Here is a 25,661-nt window from a genome sequence, read left to right on the forward strand (position 1 = left end):
AACACCCAATAAGGACAATTTAAAATCTGGAAATCAGCAAGTAAACGTAACAGAATATTTTAACATATTGTTTCTGCAAAAAAAAAATGATAATAATATTAATGATTAAATGGAATAGAATAAAACTAAATAAAAATAAATGAACAAAAAATAAAAACTGACTGACTGTCCTCATAATTTTCAAATTGAAAGTGTTTTTGTAGTAGCTGTAGTTTTATGCTAGTTTCAAAAAGTACTTGCTTTCAGCTTAAAATATACTCTTTAAAATGATCATGTTCTCTGGATAACAAAAAAAATATATATTTGGTTTAAGAAATCTGCTGAAGGCTGTTCACTGCAAATACAAATGAAGAAGCAGAGACTCACCGCTCAGATGAAGTTCTCCTGTGGAGTCTCTAATCAGATCAGAGGATGAGTGGACTGACTTCAGCATCACTTTATATACACACTCTGCTTCCTCTTTTCACAAACACACTCTCCAGCTTGCATCACTTCTGAGGACTTTACACTGACTTACATTCACTTCCTGCAGACTCGCACTGACCAACATGAACCTGACATTTGAATAACATCTTTTTATGATTTCTGAAGACAGGAATGTTGTGGTTTCCAGTTTTAAAAGAATTATAAAAAATCTTTATATATAAACACACTCAAAGTGACTACTGCACAAGATTACATTGAGGGTCACATGGTGTGTGTGTTTATTGTTTTGATTAAGTTGTGGGGGCACAATACTTGCGTTGTGGGGCCAATTTTCCGGGCCCCACAACTTTAAGAGTTCTATTCAGTTACAGTTGAGATAGTTAGGGTTAGGAAATGTGTTACGTCAATGGAAGGTCCTCACAAATCTAGAAGTACAAGTCTGAGTGAGCATGTCACACTTGACTGGAGCAAATTAATCGAAGAAAAGGGAAAGGAAGAGTTATGTGTGTGTGCATGCAAGTTTTTTAGGAAGGATGTGTGTGTGAGTGTGTGTGTGTGTTTGTGAAGGTGACCTCGACCCAAACTAACTGACACTTTACGATTGCTCTAACCTCTGTCAAATAAACAAATAAAACAGCACTGATGAGGACTGTTGGTTTACAAGTGGTGTGTCCTGTTCCATTGGCTCCAGTCAACTTCTGTGTGCAGCTTAGATAACTTAACGAAGCCAGACTCAGTTCCAAGTCTGGTAACTCTCTATTTGACCTCTATATCTCTCTATTTGACCTCTCTATTTAACCTCTATATCAACTGATGGAGAGAATGAAATACCTCTGCATCATTAGGATAGTCCTCCAACCAGTCAGAGCCATTTACTTGTAAATTATTTGATTGGCCTGGTAGATCGTTGCAGGAGCACAGTCAGTTCCCAACGGAGTATATTGGCCTTCTCCTAGCTTTGCAGCCCTCCAGCTAATAGTAGCTCTTCATGTTTCCCCATTTGAATGATGAATACAGACTACCAGCACCTGCTGGTATGAAGAGTTATTTCCTCTCAGGGGCAGATTATTTATTGTTTAGTTAGTTAACAAAGACAGAATATTTTAGAAGGTTGTCATTACTAATGAACAAATATCACTTACGCTACATTTTTTTTCTTTCAGGTGATCATTTATAATAGTGGCTTTTTTTCTGAATAATGGAGGCAAATCTCCACTGATGCAGGAGCAATCTGTTGAGTATAGGAGGCCTTTAATGTGACTCAGGATGTATTGCGTTTACACTACCAAAGGAACGTGGACACATGTGACCCAGACCACCTCCAAATGTGGTCAGAGATCAGCTCTCTCAACGCGATCTCAGTGCGTCCTGCAGATGTCTAATTTACCCAAGTGGCACCCCACTTCTCTGGGTGTACACACTACTGTATGAACGAATGGAAGGGTCAAATCTAGAGAAATTATTTCCCCATAAGGGATCAATAAACTAATAATTCCATTCCTAATAAGCGAGGCCTTGTGTACAAATTTTGTTTCATGTTTTGATTTTTATTTCTTATTTTGTCCTTTTAACTCAACTGGATTCCCTAAAAATTAAAGTAAGAAAAATAAAATAAAATTTTTTTATGAGTTGCAGTTTGTTACAGTCATGACTACTGACTGTGTTTAATCCACAGCCTGATAGAGATTTTTTGTTTTTTGCTGATCAGACAGTTTCAAATTTAACTTGGTGAAGAACAGATTACGTAACAATAGTCAAACTAATCCGATAGTTTTATGATGATCCCATAAATCTGTTTCCTCTGCAGGAACTTCCTCTGACCTTGACTGGGTCAACACAACAAGTTGTCCACTTCCTGTTTGCCTGCTGACATCTGACTGAAAACACTGAAGAGAACGGATGACATTATGAAAAAGAAAAATCAGCAGTATGTCTTGTTTGTCAAACACCAGACATACTGCTGATTTTATTCAGGATGAAAAAAATGATCAAAACTAAAAAAATATATAAAGTTCTTTAAACTGAAGGCAACACTCAAGAGAAGAGCTGTCAGTTTAAATGAACCGTTTCTAGAGCAGAGAGAAAGAAAAACTTTTGTACATCTTTGGTCTTTGGAAAGTCAGAAGACTTTGGGACTTTCAGAAAGGTCCTGAACACACCAAATAATGAAAAGAAGTGAAATGTTATCAGACACTGGATGATCAAATTGTCTCTTCAGTGTTAGTTAAGATGTTTGATGTTGGGTGGTTTCCAAGCTGTGTGTCGAGGCCTTCACACTGACTGGCCAAAAAAAAGGTCATACATTCTAATATTTCGTTGGACCTCCTTGAGCTTTGAGTAAAGCACACATGTGACATTGTTTCAGTAAGCTTTTGCAAGATTTCACCAGATTTATTTCCATCCAGTGTTGCATTAATTTTCCAACAAGATCTTGTATTGATGATGGGAGAGTCTGACCACTGCACAAAAGCCTTCTCCAGCACATCGCAAAGGTTCTCAATGGGGTTAAGGTCTGGACTCTGTGGTGGCCAATCCATGTGTGAAAATGATGTCTCATGCTGCCTGAACCACTCTTTCACAATCTGAGCCCCATGAATCCTGGCATTGTCATCTTGGAATATGCCCGTGCCATCAGGGAAGAAAAAATCCATTGATGGAATAACCTGGTCATTCAGTATATTCAGGTAGTCAGCTGACCTCATTCTTTGGACACATAATGTTGCTGAACCTAGACCTGACCAACTGCAGCAACGCCAGATCATAGCACTGCCCCACAGGCTTGCACAGTAGGCACTAGGCATGATGGGTGCATCACTTCATCTGCCTCTCTTCTTACCCTGATCCTCCCCATCATTTTGGAACAGGGTAAATCTGGACTCATCAGACCACATGACCTTCTTCCATTGCTCCAGAGTCCAATCTTTATGCTCCCTAGCAAATTGAAGCCTTTTTTCCAGTTAGCCACACTAATTAGTGGTTTTCTTAAGGTTACACAGCTGTTCAGTCCCAATCCCTTGAGTTCCCTTCACATTGTACGTGTGGAAATGCTCTTACTTCCACTTTTAAACATAGCCCTGAGTTCTACTGTTGTTTTTTTCCATTTGATTTCACCAAACCTTTAAGTGATCGCCGATCACGATCAATCAGAATTTTTTTCCAACCGCATTTCTTCCTCAAAGTCGATGGTTCCCCACTATCCTTTCGGTTTTAAATAATGCGTTGGACAGTTCTTAACCTAATTTTAGTAGTTTCTGCAATCTCCTTAGATGTTTTCTCTGCTTGATGCATGGCAATGATTTGACCCTTCTCAAACAGACTAACATCTTTTCCATGACCACGGGGTTGTGTCTTTAGACATGTTTTTTTTAAGAAATGAGAAACTACTCATTGCATCAGTTGGAGTTTAATAACTTGTTGCCAACTGAAAAATAATCACCCATGCAGTAATTATCCAATAGGAGGCTCATACTTGCTTAGGTAAATCAAGGTGGTGACCTTTTTTTTGGCCAGGCAGTGTGTATTAAACTACCCAGTGCAGTGATCAGTATGCTGATGACCTGATGAATCATCAGAGGTGTCACCGTCTCTCACCATTGATCTGACTCTTCAGGAGGGAAATTTCTTTCTTTCAATTTGGTTCATGGACAGAGCAGAAAAATACAGAAGCTGCTTCAGGTCGACTCGACTCTGAACGAGAGGAGGAAGGAGGAGAAGAGGAAGTAAGAGCAAGAGGTCACTCTGCTCGTCTGACATGTTCAAGATAAAAAAAAGTACAAGTTGATCAAAAATCAAAAATAAATAAAAGGGATCAAAAGTATAACTATAAAATAAAAAAGCTCCTCCAAAATAAAAAATGAAAAGTTTATCAAAAATAAATAAAAACATATATAAAATAAAAAAGTCATTAAAAATAAAGAGATATATAAAAAAGTTCATCAAAAATTAAAAATGTATTAAAACTGACAGAAAGAATGGCACTTATACTCAACAGGGGTGCTCCTGTCCTTATGGTTGTTAACTAACTAAAAAATACATAAATCTAAGTAAGAATTTACAAATGAAAGTATTTAATAAGAGCACACAAGTGTGATTCTGTGTTAATTATTAATGTATGAGGAGCCGTGTGTGGTTAAGTTACATATTTCCTCAACTACTGGTGTCTTTATTTCCCTTTATTACCGGAGATTACGGGGTTGGAGTTATAATCTGAGTTTTGTCCAGGTCTACACTAACGTCGATAGAGGATAAACAGTAACTTAACATGTGTGTTAAAGCCATGACACACACAGGTTAGGGTTAGGGTTCCTAAATTTACCAATGAGCAGAGGTCATAGGTCACCAGCAGTCACAGACAGATTACAGCCTGAACAGGCAGCCTAAAGCTCGAAAACCTGTCTGGTAACTGATCAGTGAGTCAGGGGAAGCTTCAAGTGACTATCTCAGAAGGAAGAAGGTTTCCTTCTCTTTAATAGTAACTTTTAGTCTTTGACTGAGTTTAAATTAAATAAAAATGTACAAAAGAAATGAAAAATAAAGTATAGGAAAAAAACACAAGAAATTCAAAGTTGAATAAAAGCAAAAAATATGAAATAAAAATATGTCTGTGAAGGTTCTCAGTTATCCAGATCATGGTATTTCTCAAAACGCTGAAAGAAGACTACTGGATTTGCAGAGTTGCGTGAAAACATTTTGATTTTCATCCAAGTATCTTATTTAGTTTTAAAAGACTAGTGGGGTGTTAGAATGTCAGAGAGGTTAAAAAAGACATTTAACCCTCCTGTTATATTGCAGGTCAAACAGACCCGTTTTAAAAAATATATACAGTATATATATATCAAAAAGTATTTTTTAAATTTTAAACGTCTCCTGCTTGACTTAACTAGAATAATTAACTTATAAACATAAAAAAGGAAATTGGTTAATTTCATATACTTGCAACCCCCCAGGATAAACATTTCTGTTCCTGAGAAACGACCACAACAGGAGGCGACCCAGTTGCGCCTTGTTACCACTAGATGGCACTGTTGACCCAGAAAACTATATTTAACTGACTCAACCCCTCCTCACCCATCCCTCACCAGCCCCAGGGCTGAAAGTGTTCGTTGGGCCCCTACTGTGAACCAGAACCCAATCTGCCCTCCAACAATAATGATTAATCATAATTAATAAATTAGGAGTTTCGTGAATAAATAAATGAAAAATCTTGTTCCTTTTTACAGATAGATTTAAAAAATAACATTAAAACAAGACCTAAATAATGAATAAATAGTCGAATACAAAATAAATACAAAACATATAAAAAATAAACTAGATAGCAGGCAAAATAAAATGAAATAAAGCAACACAAGCAATGAAATAAACGAAACAACTTACAGAATTTAATTACATTAATTGTACACCTTCATCCACTAAATTAGCTCATTTCATATTTGATGCCTACTACAGGTCCCCAAAAAGTTGGCACAGGGGCAACAAATGGCTGAAAAAGCAAGAAGATTCAAAAAGAGTCAGCTGGGAGACCATCTAGCAAGTAGTAGTCAGTTAACTGATATCAGGTCTGTAAGATGATTAGCTATAAAAGAGATGTCTTAGACAGGCAGAGTCTCTCAGAAGTAAAGCTGGGCAGAGGCTCTCCAATCCTTGAAAGAGTGTGGAATACTTCAAAAACGATGTTCCTCAACGTCAAATAGCAAAGGCTTTGCAACTCTCATCATCTACAGTGTATAACATCATCAAAAGATTCAGAGAAACTGGAGATGTCTCTGTACATAAGGGACAAGGCTGAAGACCTTTATTGGATGCCCGTGGTCTTCGGGCCCTCAGACGACACTGCATGACTCATCGGCATGATTGTGTCACTTACAGAAACCACTGTCAGTTAACACAATCCATTGTGCCATCTGCAGATGCCAACTAAAGCTCTATCATGCAAAAAGGAAGCCATATTTGAACCTGGCTCAGAAGCGACACCATGTCCTGTGGGCCAAGACTCATTTGAAATGGACTATTTCAAAATGGGAAAATGCTCAGATGAGTTTAAATTTGACATTCTTGTCGGTAATCATGAACGCCGTGTCCTCCGGCCTAAAGAGGATGGAGACCTTCCAGCGTGTTATGAGCGTTCAGTTCAAAAGCCAGCATCTCTGATGGTATGGGGGTGCATAAGTGCATACGGTATAGGCAGCTTGCATATTTTGGAAAGAACTATGAATGCTGAAACATATATAAACGTTTTAGAGCAACATAGGCCTTGTGTATTTCAGCAGGACAATGCAAAACCACATATTGCAGCTATTACAACAGCCTGACTTTGTCAGAGAAGAGTCCGAGTGCTGAATTGGCCTGCCTGCAGTCCAGATCTTTCGCATATAGAAAACATTTGGCACTTCATTAAAAGAAAAATACGTCAAAGGTGACCACGAACTCTTCAGCAGCTGGAAACCTACATCAGGCAAGAATGGGGCCAACACCAAAACTCCAGAAACTCATAACTTCGATGCCCAGACGTCTTCAAACTGTTTTGAAAAGAAGAGGAGATGCTACACCACGGTAAACACGCCCATGCCCCAACTATTTTGAGACCTGTAGCAAGTCTCTGGCCTGGAGTTGTGTGTTTCCTGTGGAGCTCTATACTACATCTGTTGTCGTGGTCTCATCAGCCTGCCCAGTCTTCATGGAATCCTGCAGTTATCCACTCCTACCTGAATGAACAATTCTCCAACCTGCCTGTGATTCCTCTTACATTTTCAAACTGTCATGTAACATCATCAGTTTGTATCATAAGATTCCACATGTACGCTTTAGTCAGATATGTGTATCTATGACAGATGTATGTTTATCTTGCTGTTCTCTTCTCTCTTTTCTGTCTGTACCCGGCTGGCCTTAGGCAGATGGGTCCCTCCATATGAGCTGGGTTCTGATCAAGATTTCTTCCTGTTAAAAGGGAGTTTTTCCTTGATTTTGTTAAAATTTAAAGAACGTCCCAAATTTCGGGTTGTATAGTATATATTCTAATCCAATAAAAAATATATAATACTCAATAACATAGACCTAAACAAAACTGATCAAAAACTACAATACAATGCAATGCAAACATAAATATAAGAAAAAAATATATATATACAAAATAAAACGAAATACAGTACAATAAAGAAAACCAGTTTTTAAAAAAACTAAACAAAAAGAAATAAATTAGGCAAAACACATCTAAATAAACTAAATTTAAAAAGAACATTATGGGGAATAGAACTAGTAAAATTATGATGACACAAGATGAATGAAGCTTGGCTGAAAGACTTTAAGATGAGTAATAATAGTCTTCAGATTGTGGTTTTAAATCAGTTGATATCGATAATGAATCAATTATTTATTGCATCAATTATTTAAAGATACAGAATCAAACCTTCAGAAACGGAACTGAGGTAATTAACAAAAAATAAAGATGGTTGCAGCTCCTCCTTTTCTCCAGCAGGGGTCACTGATGACTTCAAACCTCTATAAGCGTCAGAAGTGTGGCAGAGGTGAGGAAGTCCAGTTCTGTGGAGGCTTCTGATTGGACAAGAGGTGGATGGCTGAAGGTCAACGTCAAACAACAAGGTCTCTCTCTCTCTCTTACTCTCACACACACGCGCGGGCACACACACACAGTAATTGAATCCCCAGACAGTTTCACATCGACTCAAATCTGAAAACGTTCAATTCCTGGACGTGTGTGTGAGAGAGTGTGGATTCTCCTCTCTGAATTGCCTCAGGGAAACAAGCAGGTGAAACACACTATCACACTGTATTGTGTTTAAATTCTCCCTGACAAAAATAAATAAATAAATCACTTATTCTTAATATTCCATCCCACGCACACAGGTTATGTATCTGAGTTTAGTGCATAGATGTATTAAAGAGATACCAGATTACAAATTGGTGCCACCAATCAATGGATCTGATTTGCGTATGGAAGCAGCCACAATATTTTTAGTGGAGGAAAGTTGGTCTCTCCATTGGGAACTGATTATGCTCCAGCGAATATCTGCAGGGCCAATCAAATCATTTGGGCGGGGCTTTATGTGGTGATGGACAGAAGAGTAACAGTGACGTCCTCATATGCGTCATCTGAGCGTCTAAATGGCTCTGATTGATTGGAGGACTGTCCAATAGATGCAGTAGAAGTATTTTTACTCTGTATTGATTGAAACATGCCTCACAATGAAATCAACTTAGACTTGGTTTCTAATGAACAATAATACTTTTGCAAACTTAAAAACTAATTTTCCCTCACGTCTGTATGCTCCAGAAACTGAAGTGGACTCCCCTGGCGCAAAAATAAACCTTACTTTTTGAGTTTATTATTATTTTTTTTTTTTTTTAACCCTTCACAAATATGAACCCTCTGCGGAATAAAAGCTCCTAATAATAAAAAGAAAAAACATACTTTGTTTACAGGTGGAGGGGTTTTGTAGGCCAAACATGATTGCATTCGTTGCAGTGCCGTCAGTGACCACTGGGACAAATTAGCTTTAGGGAAATTTTATATATATATATATATATATATATATATATATATATATATATATATATATATACATATAAACTGAATAAATAAAGTAAAACTTAAAAATTACAGATAGATTACATAGAAACGTGGAACCAATCAGAGAGTAACCTCAGGTATAAAAATGAACTCTGCTCAAATTATTTATATTTAATAATTATTTTTCGGCATTTATTGGATTTATTTATTAAAAAATTGATTTCGATAATTAAATAGTTTAAGTGTGTGTAAAAATATTTACAAGCATTTAAATTTAAATTCTGCTCCCTTCTTTTAGTCTGTTTATCTTTTTTTTTTCTTTTAACTGGCCTTTACATGTCATACAGTTTTTATTTTATTTTATTTTTATCTATTTTTTTTCACGAGAATGTTTACAGATATTACACCAAATAAAGAGTTTACGCTTTCAGTGTGATATTGAACTGATTTTCTTTACTCAGAGTTTCTCAAATAGCAACGAAATGAATAGCCAAATAATAATTGTGACGGAGGCAGAGGGAAAGAGGGAGGAGAGGAGAGGAGAGGAGAGGAGAGGAGAGGAGGGGCTTTCTCTCTCTCTCTCTCTCTCTCTCTCTCTTTACTCTTTTTTTTTTCTTTTTTCCTTTTTTTTTTTTTTTTTTTTTTACTCCAGACGCGTAAAACGGACAGAAAGCGCAGAGTCGAGCAGCGGAGCTGGAAACGAGTAGTCAGACTACAAGGGGAGAAGGAGCGGGAGCAGCAGCCGGGGGACTCTGCGGTGCTGGATGTAGCTGTTTGCGGGTGTTTTTTGCGGGGAATGTGCGGCTCCTCCTCAGCTGCTCTCCAACTTTGTGAATCTCTGCTCTCATGGTGAGAGGCGGACGCAGAGGATGGGAGTAACCTGGTCCTCCAAATGCCTCGCACTCTTTCTAGCTCTACACATAGGTGAGCATCGCTTCTGGTCATACAGATGAAATGTTAACAGGATGGAACTCTTACTTTTCGCTGTTTTGAGAATCGTAGTTTATTTTTTTTTTTACAGTTACCAACGTGCATGATTAAAGAAAATGTGTATAAAATAAAAATAACTGAATTTAGGATATGTGCATCCACCTGTGTAAACAGTTTAATGGTCATTTATTTTTAAATGAACTGTGTCAGTAGTTTCCTGCTGCTTTTGCTCTTAACGGGGCCACACTTCACATTTACAGTGTGTGCGTGACACGAGTGCGTGCATGTGCATGTGTGTGCATGTGTGTGCGCTAACAAGGGGAATGCCCCCCTGCCTCCCTCCCTCCCTCCTCCCCTTCCCCCTCTTCGGTTGTCCCAGACTGGAGACATTTGCTGCATTTTTTTTTTTTTCCAACTTAAAACGTTTCATTAATTTTGCAGCTTAAACGACTAAGAAACAATAATCAGTTTGGTTCTGTTGTTATTTATTTATTTATTGTTTTATTTATAAGGGATATTGGAGAAAAATAAAATAGGCCTGGAGGATGGAGTGCATTTAACCAAAGTAGAAATATCCCAGAAATTAGAGGCTAACGTGTCCAAACGGAGCCGTTCACCTCCGGTTTGTCGGTGTGTGGAGAAGCCGTCCTTCCCGCCGCAGTGAGCCGAGCTGCAGGGAGCAACGGCGGCGTCACACCCGCATGATCCGGGAATAAAAACCAGCAAAAAACACTTTTTTAAAATGATTTTTATCTGCTATTTTTGATCTCATACTATGGTTAAAAATTCATCCCCCTGTTTTTTTTCGTGTGTGCGCATTTACCTGCCTCACACAGGCGGGAAACACCTTGTCTTTGAGCCTTAATATTAAATGCCGTGTGTGTGTGTGTGTGTGTGTGTGTGTGTGTGTGTGTGTGTGTGTGACGCGTCACGCTGGGCTCGGTTTTAGCGCAGCAGCAACAGATCTGCACCGGGGCCGAACCTCCCTCCCGGACCCGTCTAATAGCTGGAAGGCTGCAGCTCTCTGAGCCGAGGGCAGAAAAGAAATATGGAGATGATTGTTGTTTTCTGCTGTTGCATTGCATAACGACGCTGTGGAGGAGGGCTCTGCCTGTGTGTGGTTGTGGGTGTGTATTTATTAGTGTGCAGAGAAATGCTGAATTATTCAAGGCGCAGAATCCTCCACGGTGCTATTGTTAGAGAGAGAGAGAGAGAGAGAGAGAGAGAGAGAGAGAGATGGTGGGGGGGTTATATTCGCGGTCCAGAAGCTTCAGGAGCATAAATGAACGAAAACAGAAAGAAAAGGTGAAGAACTCATGAGGAGGAGAGATAAATGTCTGTATTTGACGATCATGTTTGGATAAAAAAGAAATACAAAATAAACTGCAGCTGATGAACTCACACACGAGTCGATTATGAAACAAACAAATCGATTAATTTTTATTTAATTTCAAATGTCTTTATCCCCAGAGATTAGTTGTTTCCAGACGTGAATTGGTTTCGTGTTTCGTGTTTTGTTTGAGTTGCTGCAGTGTGATTGGTCTGAGGTCCGGCGCGCTGCTGCAGCAGATTCACACCTGAGAGAAATCCTTTACATGAAAACTAAATCGCTGATACTTTTACTATTTCATCAAAGACACGTGTGCACATCTCCGCCATGTCTTAACGTCGGAGTTAAACACGTTTCGTTGTTTTTTATGTCGTGTGTCGTGCCTTTTGTGTGTTTTTACGCACACAAAAAAAAAATGGCCTGGCGTGTGTTGGAGGTGGGTGTGTCCGCGGTCTGAAGCTCCAACACGCTGCTTTTGGCGTCGATACGCTGCAGACAAATGTGTGCGTGCGTGTGGATGTGTGGTGAATGAGTGCGAGTGTGGCTGACGAAAGGCGTGAACGAAAAAAAAAAAACCTGTGCACGCATCCGTTTTTTTTTTTGTTTTTTTTTTTAACGCGGGACTGTCCTGGTTTCACTCATGTAGAAATAAACCCGTGAAATATAAAATATATATTTAAAAAACGTAGGCTGGGGAATGGAAACACGTTTTTAAAAAAGGTGGAGAAAAAATGATTTGTAGCTGTGAGGACAATAAATCAAAATTAACAATTCGAATAAAAATACATTTGTTTTCAGAGTGAAAGTAAAAACGCTGCGTTACTGCTTGAAAATGCAGCAAACATGTGAAGTAAAAAATAAACCAGAATTCTGTGAACTAACTGTGACTAACCTTCGATTTGATTTCGAAATGATAAATTCTTAAAAATATTGAATGTTGAGAAAATTGAACCAGAGCCTAAAGGGGATTTTTGATTGATTAAAAACAGATTTAAGTGGTGGTATTCGGTGGGTTACTTCATTCATATTTTTGGTGAAGGTGCTGCAGAGAGTTCAGTGGGCATGTTGCAGGGACATCATGCAGCCCGTTAGTTAGAGATGATGTAATGCCTCCAACATACAGTGGTAGAGAGACACAAGGAGAAACAATGGAGAGAGAGGAAGAGGAGGAGGAGGAGGAGGAGGAGGAGGGGCGCTTTCATTCATTTATCCATTACGATAAAAAATCTGACCATGCAGCTGTGAGAGAATGCAGAATATTAGGGACTTTAAAAAAATTAAAAATACATCAAACACGGATTTAAAATAACTTATAAAAGAAAACAAAATTAGAATATAAATAAGATAGAAGAGACTTTTTGGAAAAATCTTTTTAAAAATTAATTTAACCTCCAATAAGAAAAATGAATTAATAAAACCCAGAGAACACCTCAGACTTCTTTTAATTTACTGTCACATTCATTTCCCGCTGATCATTTACACCCTGTACACATCACTATAATCTCATCACTCATTCAGATTTCATGGGCAAACACTCTCTCTGCTCATTACGACTAATTGAACTTCAGCACAGACTCAAAACCCTCATTCCTGCGTGATAGCATCTCATTCCAGCTTTTCATTCAAACCAAATGCTCCAGATGTTTCATTTTCTATAAATTTCATGTCAACAATCTGGCTCCATGTATTGACTCTGGGAGTGTTCCAAACCCTTGGAGGATTTGGCCTGCATGTTTGAGCAGAATTTTATTTGACTTACATGATACTGACGTGATGTTACAGCAGGATGAGATGTTAAGCTCTAAGGCAGCAGTGAAATGAAATCAGTGGCTCAGTCACCTTAGAAATGTTAATAACAATTCAAGACATGTCAACGCAATATCATTATAAAAACACAAACACCTTAATCATAGGAAATTCTAAAACAGAAATACTGTCTATAGAAAGGAAAAACATAAATAGAAATTGCATTAGAGATTGGTGGCGATAAAGATAGATATATTACAATAGTTATATGGAGATGACAGAGATAAAGAGAGACAGAGATAGAAGGTCATTAACTGGATAGTAGAAATCCGCTGGCAGAGAAGAAAATGTAATTCCTTATATATATATAAAAAAAATTCTGTCATTAAATTATAATATATATATATTATAATTTAATGACAGAATTTTGTTTCTGAACGTAGCAGTAAACATGTTTTTCCACCTAAATATAATCTTGAACATTATTTCTAGACAACTGTGTTCTTTAAACTCACTCATGAGTTAAGATGAATAGAATGAAATAAAAAACGGCTGAAGACTGGAGGGGGAGAACGGCTAGCTCGGCTTAAAATTCCAAATTGGTTGTTAAATCTGAAACATTCCCTCTAAAACAACAAACATCTTATGATGTATGTGGTAGTTGGCCACTAGGTGACAGAAGGGACTAGTGGATATCACTTATTTAACAATAATTTTATATTCAGGCGAATTTGTGTCCCCTTGATAAGTTAAAGACAAATTTGCTCTGTTTTAGCTCTGAGTCTGGTCTCCACCAGCTAGCTGCCAGATGTTCATCAGTTCAGCAGCCAGAGGCTATATTACGACAGCTCAGTCAAAAAATGTGTCAAAAAATTTAAAGCTGACTAAAACTATTATTTTAAACATTCAAGGAAATTATATTGCCCTTACTTATCTAAGTGCAATATTTGCTTTCTTTTAGCTCCAGGTTTGGTCTTCACCAGTCCCTGTGGGAAATGTTTGGCTCTTTAGCTACAAGATGTTCCTCAGTTCAGCAGGTAGTGTGCACAAAAGCCTTTTAGAGCTTTTATTCCAGAAAACAACTGCCTGCTGTAAATGACGCTATGAGAGTGAGGCAGACCTGCATTATGGCAGCTTTACGCACCACACAGAATCACTGTAGATACTATAGAAGAGACGTAAAGCGTAGGCCATGTGACATATGTGGGAGCAGTGGGTTTTAAATCTCACTGAGCAAATTCCTCCCCCTCGTGCTTCCTTCTCTAACAGCCATGTCTCGTCCTACACGTCATGCTGTGTTAGTCCACAGACTGATCGAGTGGAACCGGACAGCGGCCCAGTTATTACCCAAACCAATCAATCAGCCTGAGCCCCTGCTTAATGAACCACGCACACACACACAAACACAGACACAGTTAGCAGAGGTCATTTAAAGGGGTGTGTGTGGGTGTCCTCCTGGTGCACGTGTGGAGGCGTGTCAGATCCGTGGAGAGCTGCGATTTTCTCTTTCTGTTAAAGTGAATTAGTGAGGCGATCAACCCTGGTGGATTGAACACACACCCTGTCATGTATACAGATATATGATCATCTCAGCGTGAACTGACCGTGTGACATGTTTTTATTTGCAGTAAGTTCCATATGTGCACATATAGTATACAGTTTAAGACAACAGCCCTGCAAAGAAGCAGGACAAGGTGCAGGTTTAATGTGTTTAACAGTCTTGGACGGGTGTTTGGAGGCACGTCACAAGTTTGTGCTGCTGTTAAACGTGATTTCCTTATACAGCGCGGAGTTTCTGCGATTTAGCCCACCTACATAACATAATGGAAATGATAACAGCAAGAAGGCCCCGGCATTGGCACAAGAGAGATTTGCAGATGCACATCTACCGGTTGGAAGCAGGCAGTATCAGAAATATGTGGAAAGTCATTATTGTTGTCGGTTCTCTAGTTTTCAGACTACTTTTTGTGTTGCAGGAAAATACTGGCCCATAATGTCATCCTCCAGGGGTGACTCACTTGATGCAGGACTGAACTCAAATGTTGCTCAAGCTTGCATAATCCTGCTTGTAAACAGACATCAACATGGAACCATAAATTTGGGGTAGCTCATCAGCAACACGAAAATGACCCGAGTCAACAAAAACACGATGGCCTTCAAGATTTATTTGGGGGCTGTTGCATTAGGATTCATTTGTGTACCAAATAAATTGGACTCGTGTATATTTCCATCTACATGAGAAGGTGTTGTTTTAAATATAAAAGAAAGGTTTGTCTTTTGCATAATTTTTCTTTATATTTAATTTGTCAAATGCGTTACACATCCTTCCTTCACAGGCTTTATGTGGTGATGGTCAGTAAAGTAGCAACGATATAGTCATACACATCATCTGAGCGCAGTGGAGTTAAATTAGTTTACAACTAAATGGCTCTGATTGGTAGGAGGACTATCCAACTGATGCATCGGCTGAAACGCGGCACATAATGAAATCCAGATGGAGAGTTATCAAGACTTTAGCCGAGCTAGGTGCAGAGGCAATTTAGTTCTTAATTAAACAAATATAACTTTGCAGTTTAGCTGCAGGAATTAATTCACTTCTTTTGAATGAAGGAGCATGTCATGAGACAACATTCAAGAAGAAGGTTGGAGAAAACTGATGGATGAATTATAAAAAATGGAGGAGTAACCTTGTAAAGATGTAAAGATAAAGATGTTTGTTCATTCAGCAGAGAATCAGATGATGACCAAAGCCAAGCAGAAATCTTCCTTTTTCCTACACAGTGAAACCGAATACATTTCTCCCTCCTTCCCTCCTCACCTCAGATCATTCCTCCTCTCCATCATCTCCCTTCTCTTCTTAACTTCCTCTTATTTTCTCCTTCCTCTTCTTCCTCCCTCCAGTCTCTGTGTTGCAGACTGTGCTGGTCAGTGCTGGTCAATGTGACTCCGTGTTTAGAGGTTTCTCAGACTGTCTGATCAAGCTGGGGGACAACATGGCCAAATATCCCCAGGACCTGGACGACAGGGAGAACCTGCACCAGATCTGCCAGTAAGTTCACCACGAAACACGAACGCATATGTGCACAGTGTGGACACAACAGCAGAAACGCACAATTGTGTCAGCAGAGATGGACTGAAGCAGAGAGAGAGAGAGAGAGAGAGAGGAGCAAACAGGATATTGTAAAATCCAATTTAACTTTGAACTCAGCTTTCCTTCCTTCAGAACTATATCAAGCAGAAACAGAAATAAAAGATTAATGAGTCATGTAAGGATGACATGTCTTGGCTAGGACCTCACATAAACATCCCAGTTCTTCTGTAAGAGAGCACTGATATAATATCTAATATACATTAGGCATGCTGCTTGTTAACTGTCCCAATGTCAGGTGCCAAGAGGAGGCAGGGGTGGATGGATGGGTTGACACAACAGCAAGTCACCATTCCTTCTTTTAACCTCACAACCTTCACCAACTGTTAAGGACAAAACTGCAGTATTATATCAGCGCTGTTGTTTATTTTAAAAAGAACAGTTTAGATTTCATAAATGCTTTCAATGATTTTGAGCGTTTGCAGCTTAACTGCATGAAATCAGGAGACGGTCTGGAGTCAACGGCTACTCTTCTAAGCTAGGTTAGTTAGCTTATGAATGGTCTTGCATATATGTAGCGTTTTTTTTTTTTTTATTCAAAGTGGTTCACAGTCATAATGACACATCTACTCATCCGTTCACTAATTCACAAACCAGTGCCAAGAACTGGAGGTAACTCAGGGTTCAGGTTTTTTGCCCAAGGACACTTCAGTATGTGATCCATCTATATTTAACAGTTATTCAGAGGAATAAAACCCTCTGCTTTGTGGACAACCCGCTGTACCTTTTGAGCCTCCTTGACCTGCAATTAGTTAGCCTTTAATGGGACTGGTGTTGTTACTCTTCCTATGTTATGTGTATATGAAACCTGTGATTCTATTACAAAAAAAAATAAATCTCTAGTGTCCCTATTGTGTCTCCACTGATGCTGACAAGATCTTGATTGTTGATCTCAGAGAAAATAATATGAGTGATTTAACCACAAACCTGGAGGGGATCTGAGCTTTTGTGGGGGTGTAGTTAGTAGGGGAGTGTGCATATGTGCAACCCAGCTGACCCCCCTCAACACACACACACACACACTCTCTCTCTTTATCCACCATACACCCCACCACCCATACCGGGTGGGCACCAGATGGCACACTGCAGCAAGAAGCCCCCAGCCCTCCCTCCACATGCACACATGATTTTTTAATTCAGTGACAGCTCCATCACAGCGGTGTTGAGGCGTGGCAGGAGGGGCGCGTTAATACGCCTCCTCACGCGCACACACACGTTAATTGCTCTGAGATGTAGCATCGACACGGCTCAGTTCAAGAGGTCAACATCAATAAGGGCAGATTGGAAGATTGGATTAGATACGCGGTGTGTTTTGCGTGTGTGCTGCAGCACGCGTCAGTGAGCAGGCTGGTGTTGCTCTTAAATTAACTGGGAGGAGGATGGAGAAGGCGATGAACAGATGAGAGCTGGAGATTAAAGAAAAAGATAAAGATAAATACGGAAAAGCAAAAGGGACAAAGAAATAAAAACGAACAAACATAAATAAGTAGGACAAAAGAAAGGGAGCAGGAGGATGGAAACATGAAGAAGAGAAAATATGGAGGATGCTTCATCATGAATAAAACATGAAGAGAAAGCAGAGAGAGGGGGAAGGATGGAGAAAAGAGGAAAGGCAACAGTGAAGGATAAGCATAGCTAATGCAGAAGAGGAGAATATGAAAAGAAGAACAGAAAGGGTGAGGAAGAATATGCTTAAAAGAGGACAGGCAAGATATGACAGGAAAAAATAAACAATGTACATTAAAACAGGTTGGGGTTTGTGTTATTGTATAAGTTCCATTTAAATACTTTACTAAACTGGAAGTAGCCAGAATCAGTTGTATTACATAATATGTCTAATATATTAGATATTATTATTTTTGATTTACTTTACTTTTACTTTACTTAATGTAAACACTGTAAATGCAGTGTAGGTGGTTATACAGGCAACATCTTATTTTGAAAAGGTTCTAAATGCACATTAAATCAAGTCAAATCACAGAGCACTATTATTACACAACTGTTTGGAAGAAATTCCTTTATTTAGCCAAGATAGCTTATCAGCTTTTAAGTTGAATACTGAGCTAAAATTAATAGAAACGAATAATAAAATACTGATTATTTTTACACAAATAATGCAGCTAGTTCATTGCTGGTAAGGCAGCTAATATTTTGTATTTAGTATCTATATATATTCGCCCTGTACCAATGGAAACACAGAGCAGTAATCTGCTTAGAGGCTCCAGCACACTTGCTTCAGTTTAGTCTTACTGGAATAAATAAACTTTTCCCTCCCTGTGTTTTCTGTGGAAGATTTCCACTCTTGGCTCTGCTTCCTGAATAGTTGATGCATTCAATATAAAAAATAAAATCAGTCTCCCACTGCAGTCAAAAAGCTTGTGGTGTTAACACTTGCTGTGTTTTCTCCTGCCAGTTACTGGAATGATTTCCACTCTTGTGCCACAACGGCGCTGGCGGACTGCCAGGAGGGAGCGACGGACCTCTGGGATAAACTGAAAAAGGAGTCCCGCAACCTGAATTTTCGTGGGAGTTTGTTTGAACTCTGTGGCGGCGGCAACGGAGCCCCCAGATCTGCCGACGCCAGGGGCCTCGGCTTGCTCCTAACCACGCTGCCCACCATACTAACTTGGCTGGCATTTTAACAGAAACGAGGAAGAAAAAAAAAAACATAGAAACACAGCGAAAAGAAGAAGTAAAAAAAAGAAAAAAACAACTGAAAAAAAGAAAATATAAAAGAGTGATAGCTTCTCTTCAGTACTAAAAATACAACTCCAAGGACTGCGTTTGAATTCATCACAAGAAAATACACCCAAAACGGATTTTTACTACTTCATCACTGTACGGCCTGATTTGCGTTGCTGGGACATCTGCAGGCCGTCTCCCTGGAGTGCTCATCCAATCACACGCTGACCTGACCTAGAGGTCGATAACATGAAATATTCAACACGCCGTTGGTCTGAAATCATGACAATGATGAAAATTTGATGGATTCTTGCCCGCTTACAATCGTGGAATTACACAGTATTAAAGTCAACCATGAATTATTGATGTTTAGTAGGCTAGGCCTAGACAGCGCTATGTGACTGCTGGGTGCTGACACGGTATCAGGCTATATATTAGGGTTCCCATATAGCCTAAGGTACATATTCATGTGTAACGTGTGGCCAAGCTTAACTCCACAAAATCAATAAGACATGCCAAGGCCAAGAGCCCATTTCAGTTGTCGCCTTTTCATCATGGACAGTTTTTCTTTTTTTTATATATATATAAGTTTGCTCGGCTGAGTGCGGTACATTTGATGGACTGAATGCTTGATGGTGATGTAATATTTGTACTTGTACTGGCTGTTTATTGTATTCAGGCCACGGTCACACCAGCTTTTATCCTTTCAAAGATGAAGTCAAAGACATTTTTACAAGATGTCTGCAGTATTGACCTTTGACCCAAGCAAAACTGCTTGCAGTCAAACGTGAGTCTGTTCCTTAATTTACAGGGTTTTACTTTCTACCATGTTAGCTACTACTTTACAGAATCCATGCCACGTGAGGAAGTCTTGCTCTGACAGTTTCTGGTGTGACCGTAGCCATGTTTTTCCCCACCAAACATTGAGGTGCAGGGATGTAGATGAGTATGACGCCTGCTTTTCTGTAAAGAACTGATTGATAACCTGCATGATATCAGTTCAGAGAGTCTCAAAACACTTCAGGAAATGGGTTTAAACTGTTTTTGGCAGTGATGATCTGAACAATGAAACTAACTCGAGATGACTCTAACAACAAAATGAATCCATTCCCCAAAAACTACTATGAGTCAACCATGTGAATCAGCCTGGAGCTTGTGGCTACCTGGGTTTTAGTTTAAAATTTTATATTGAGACAAGCTAGCTAGCATTTCAGTACACAACTAAAAGAGATGAGTCGCGGCTAATAGCTAAAATACATTAGATCATATTAGCTATTGGTATGGTAGAGCAGTTAAACTGACTCTCGTGGCTAAATGTTATTGGGACAGTTGCGTAATCCTTTCGTTAGCAGCTAAGTTGCAGGTTAACAAACTGTTCAGTTCAGAAGCTAAAACACATAAATGAGTCACCAAATATTAACAGTTTAGCAGCTAAAATATATTGATGTAGCTAAGCTAACAGCTTTGAGACTAAAACCAACCATTTTGGTTTTGGCAGCTGAATCAGAATCAGAATCAGAACAGGGTTGTGTTAGGTTAGCTAACAATTTGGTTAGCAGTTAAACATGTCAGGTTAGAATCTATACAAAATGATTAAAAGCCGACTAGTTAAGAGTTTAGAGGCTAAAACAGATGTTAAATGGGATTGATTTAGGTTGGCAACCCATTTGGTTGATAACACAAACATATTAGGTTAGATTAGCTAACAGTTTACACCCTAAAACAGGCATTTGATTTGGCAGTTTGGATTAGCAGCTAAACCCAGTTAGGTCAGATTTGGTTAAGAGAATGGTTTGATCAAGCTTTTGATTTTGGTTGGATCAATAAAAAATCCCCTTCATGTAGGAGAAAAAAAAATAATTATGTTCGTTTTTCATGAAGTAAAACTTCTCTCTTTTCTTGCTTGAAACAGTCTGCAACTCATTTCCTGAAATCCCCCGAGAACATGTTAACATTCAGAGTAAACTGCTGTGGAATCCTTCGGACATGAAAGTAGCAGTACAGTAAAATTAACTTCACTTGGTGGTCTGTTGCCGCCATCTTTCCATCGCGCAACATCAGCTCAACCATGTGTTAGAAGTGAATGAATCTGTGAGCTAAACGGTTTCTGAAGGATGATTATTTGAAATGTCGACAGCAATACGAAGACTTCAAGGCCAGTGTAGCTAAAAAAAACAAAAAAAACTAACCGTGGCTGAAGAGTGATATGACTGTTGCCATTTAGCACATCTCCTCTTTTCATACCAGTGGTTCATACTTGTTGACCTTAGCTGATATATTTTAGATCTGTATGTTAGATTAAAGAGTCCCGACAGTACAGTAGCATCATAAATTACACAAATACAATACATAAATTGGAGGAGGTTGTTTATTTCTTTGCTGAGGCACTGACAATATTTCCACTACCTTCTGACAAAAAGATGTGTACTTCTGTTTGTTTGTTGGTTTGTCTCTTTGTTTATGAGGATGATACATTAAAAATAAGAGTTTTAAAAAATGGACTTATTCCAAAAAGCATCTAACAAGAGAACATGTATATGAAAAGGATTTTGAGAAAATAGAATAAAAAAAAACTCTATTATATAAATAGATAGTCTATCCCAGACAGTTTTAACACAAGATTGATACTTTACAGATTATAGGCCTACTGAGATATAAAAAATAAAAGATTGCTAAAATGATAAAGAGTAATAAATAAAATGACTATTTGAAACTAAGCATGTGCTGTGTTTTTAATCAGGGTGATGATGATTGTGTTGTTTTTCTGTGGAGTCTGGTTTGTTGTTTGGGAGATGATGGGCTCTTGGTCCTCTCACTGAGCTGGGTTTGCAATGTATTCATTATTAATGAGTAAGAGTCCCTAAGCAGCCACATGTCTTAGCACTCAGTTTCTATTGATTGAGACAAAGAGGAGGAGGAGGACGAGAAGGAGGAGGAAGAGGAGGAGGAGAAGGAAAGCTGACCCCATGTCCTGATGTAGAGGCGGTTTGTTCAGTCCTAGATGCATATCCCGAAAACAAAGCTGCTCTTCACACTCCACGGATAAACATTTAACTTAAGATTCCTATGATATTCCTGCATAAGTTTATTATTTTTTATTTTTAATTGAATGACAAATATTCCTATAATATTCCCTTTAGAATGCAACCAGACCTTGTTTTCGTGCCATTAAATCAATTGTCGCTATAATACCTCAGCCAGAATACACACAAGCCATGACTTCTTACTAGAGGAGAAATGCAGCAGAATATTTTCAGAATATTATCAAAACAATGCATGTCATGAGTCTATGGGAATAAAAACTGACCAGAACTTATTTTATCCAGGAAATATTAAACTTAAACATAACATTAGGAAGGGGATCACAATGTTTGTGGTGCTTATGGACAGTTTTATCTCAAATTCTTTCCCAAAACATCCCACAATTATGCTGTAAGGGTAACACTAGGTGGATATATCTCTCAGAAAATAATTCCAAATGCATATTTCTATGATATTCCAGTGGGCATTATTGTACAATGTTGACTTGGACCAGAAACTAAACACATAGTGGTCAGAATAGGCATCAGATTTCAGTCATCAGGAGAATATATTAGACTGAAAGTTATGATACGACTGTGTGGGAACTGTCCTGTTAAGAGGTTTGTGGCTCTGCCAGGGGGATTTTGTTAACACCACCTTCCTAATAGGTCTCCCTTAAGCTTCCAAAACCGTTGTGACTCATCAGAGAATGGACATGGGCCTTCTGAGGGTGTCCTGTGGTGTCTGGCAACAGAATGTTGTTAGTGGGGGAATTTGGTTCCTATGGGTTGAGGGGAGGGGCCTCTGTGGATCATCCCACAGATACTTGATCAGTTTGGGATCTAGTGAATTTGGAGGCCAGGTCAACACCTTGTGCTGTTCTTCATGTTTTTTTAGTTGTACCTAAATGATTTTTGTGTCTGTGCCAGTCTGCATCAAGGATTTGAAATTTAAAACTGATTTGTAAAATATTTTGGTGCAGTTGTTTGTTCTATATTATATTTATATTTGCTGTGTGATATAGCCTAACTGTAGGCCTGTAAGCTTCGATGTGATAGCTGTTATAGAGGGTTTTAGTCGTAGAATTTAAATTAGAATTACAATGAATGAAGTTTGGGCAATTTTTGCTTTTCTTTTTTTATTCCGACGCAGGTTGCGTTCCATGGGCTCCCGTGGGGGAAACGCGTGCACGGCGCGTTTCTGGCATTAATATGGATGGGAAGTGAAGTGAGCGAGAAACCCTGTCTGCGGAGCTCAGCAGCAAACAGACACAATGCAGGAGGTGGAAAGGTCTTTTATTTCAATTCAGCTCATTTTACTCTATGTTTGTGGGAAGCGTGAAAGACCTGCAGACCCCTCGAGCCACGGAGGCCTGAATCCGAAAAATCCGTTACAGTTAATATTTGAGCAGAATTTTCAGATATGCTTCTGGGATGACAAGACCTGTAAACTCGGTCCATTATGTAGTTTCATTTTCATCCCGCTGGTTGTGTCGCAAAAGCGAACGCTAAAACACAAATTTCTATTAAATTAAAATATTTGAATAAAGCGTTTTTTCGTTAAGACGCGCCTTTTTAAATTCTCAAAAGACTATAAGTTATCCCATCTTTACGTTAATACTTTACAATAAGTCAAATGAAGGTACGAATATTTTTTAATAAAAATAAACATGCAGGTTTTTGTAGCCTATAGGAGACCTACAAAATCCTGGAAATTAAACGTTATATATATATAAAGAGAAAAAAAATCCGGAGCAGCAATTATCGCCTGTAGGAAGAAACAAGAGCAGGCGAGATTTGAGGCGAGCTGCTCATTAAAAATTTATGGAGGGAAGCCTGCGAGATGGAGGAATTCCCGCGGGACTTTGAGTCTTCTAATAGTCTGACCCTGATTTTTATTTTATTTTTTTCGTTCATTCAGTCTTGCGCCAACATCTCTGTACAACAGCAGGAGAGGAGCTCAGACTGACTACACCCATGTGTTCTCGTCATTTTATTTAAAAGTCATATCATGTGTTCATGGCACAGAGACCTGCAGAGGTCGTCACATGAATACAGCCTTAATCAAAGTGGACAGTCACACAGAAATATTCCTGAAGGGGCTAGCCAGGCTGAGGGGCCCATAACGTCAGGGGCCCTGACCAGAGGGCCTATTTGAAATAAATGTTAAAAAGCAACTATAAGAGAAAAACAACAAACATTGAAAATACAGCAACACAAAACAGAAAGAAAGATAAGGTAGAGGAAGATGTTCAAAATATAAAATACCTGAATGAAATGCCAGAGAATAAAAATGAGTTTTAAGAAGGGATTTAAAACCAGGCAGTGTCTGGGCCGGCCTAATATGCAGAGGAAAACTGCTCCAGAGTTTAATGGCCCCAGCAAAAGCTCAATCTCCCCTGAGCAGCCCTGTTAGGGACAACCAGAAGACAGTCGGAAGACCTGAGAGACCTCAATGGGATGTGTAGTTGTGGGAGATCAGAGAGATGTGTTGGGGCCAGATCATTTATTGATTTGAACATTCACGTTTTACTACTTTACTACACATGACGCTTTGAAAATCTTCAAAAGACAAAAAAGACTCAATTGTGCGATATCTGTACAATTACACTTATATATTTTATCTATTAATACACTGTTAACACCAACCGCACTGCTGATTTTATACTTGCTTGAGGTTGTTCATTGAAACTGTCTAATTTATTTAGTTATCTGATCTTGTTAGATTTATTATTTATCCTCTTGTTTTCTGTTGTGCTGTGACTGGACCTCAGTGCTTAGTATCGTTCCTTGTCATTAACCGCATGTTTTGGAATGACAATAAAAAAGGTAGCGCTCAGACGTTAAAGAACCTGCAACCATAAAATAAATTAAATTCAAAGACAGAAAAGTGGATTTTAATTAAACCAAAACGGAACCGTGTCATAAAGTGGTGCAGCTAAAACAGTGTTGTGCAGCTGACTATCACTGCATTACTGTGTGTGTCAGACAGGAAATCTGCCAAATCCCCAGGGAGGTGTCACTCCTATTTTTCCCATTCACACATGTGATGAGGCTGCAGTCCTATCCTCCTCACAAACCTCCGAGTTTACCGCCCGACCTGAGAATTAGCTCTCGGAAGCTCATACCAAAGGGAACACAGCAAACTAACAGTTCAGCCTAAGAGCATGTGGGTATTTCTGCTTCACACATCACGGATGAAATATGAAGTCCAGTCTGAACGTGGCAGTTTAGCTCATCACAACAAGCTGCAGCATGTTCTACCTGTGTGTGCACCTTCATGTTCCACCTGTGTGTGTACCTTCATATTTGAAGAAGAGCTTTTTCTGCCATACCAAGAAGAAGGTGTGAGGAAGCACACTGCAATCATCAGGTATGACAGCTGACCATTCGCCACCGCTTTAGTCAGTTCACAAATCTCCTGATGCTGCTTTTCCACCAGAAATGTTCTGGTTCAAACCAAACAAAGAACACAGATCACAATGTTTACCTCCAAGCTTTTAGTGTCTTATTCTAAATATACACTTCAGTCCAGCAGACTGAAGAACATGAGAAATAAATGCATTTTAGGAAACCAGCAGAATGCTTCAAATTCAGTTTTTCAGATTAGATAGTCCTGAGTTTCTTTGACTCTGAGGGGATTTCCTGCACCCTCCGCTCTACAGACACATGTCTGTTAGCAGTCCCCACAACGCGACTTCGCTCCATGGGTGACAGGGCCTTCAGTGTGGCAGGTCCTAAACTGTGGAATGCCCTGCCGCTTGTGATGCGCCAAAGTGCATGTATGTCCACTTTTAAAACTCAATTAAAAACACATCTTTTTAGCTTAGCTTACCTGTCAGCCCCCTGATCTAT

At 39.0% G+C, this 25,661-nt stretch overlaps 1 protein-coding gene across 1 annotated transcript; it reads left to right on the top strand.

Moving 5' to 3' along the window:
- Nucleotides 1-9,618: 9,618 nt before the first annotated feature.
- Nucleotides 9,619-19,220, top strand: nrn1a (neuritin 1a). The gene is made up of 3 exons (XM_084565671.1): nt 9,619-9,874; nt 15,858-16,005; nt 18,518-19,220. Exons 1-3 carry the CDS (start codon nt 9,820-9,822, stop codon nt 18,744-18,746), a joined length of 432 nt encoding a protein of 143 aa, XP_084421797.1. The 5' UTR covers nt 9,619-9,819; the 3' UTR covers nt 18,747-19,220.
- Nucleotides 19,221-25,661: the final 6,441 nt, after the last annotated feature.

The sequence above is a fragment of the Chelon labrosus genome (genome assembly GCF_963514085.1).
Source record: "Chelon labrosus genome assembly, chromosome: 18".
Classification (NCBI taxonomy): Eukaryota; Metazoa; Chordata; class Actinopteri; order Mugiliformes; family Mugilidae; genus Chelon; species Chelon labrosus.

Coding starts and splice junctions, on each gene's coding strand:
- nrn1a (XM_084565671.1), top strand. CDS start 9,820: ATGGGAGTAACCTGGTCCTCCAAATGCCTCGCACTCTTTCTAGCTCTA. Junction 9,875..15,857: donor CTTTCTAGCTCTACACATAG/GTGAGCATCGCT, acceptor TCCTCCCTCCAG/TCTCTGTGTTGCAGACTGTG. Junction 16,006..18,517: donor AACCTGCACCAGATCTGCCA/GTAAGTTCACCA, acceptor TTCTCCTGCCAG/TTACTGGAATGATTTCCACT.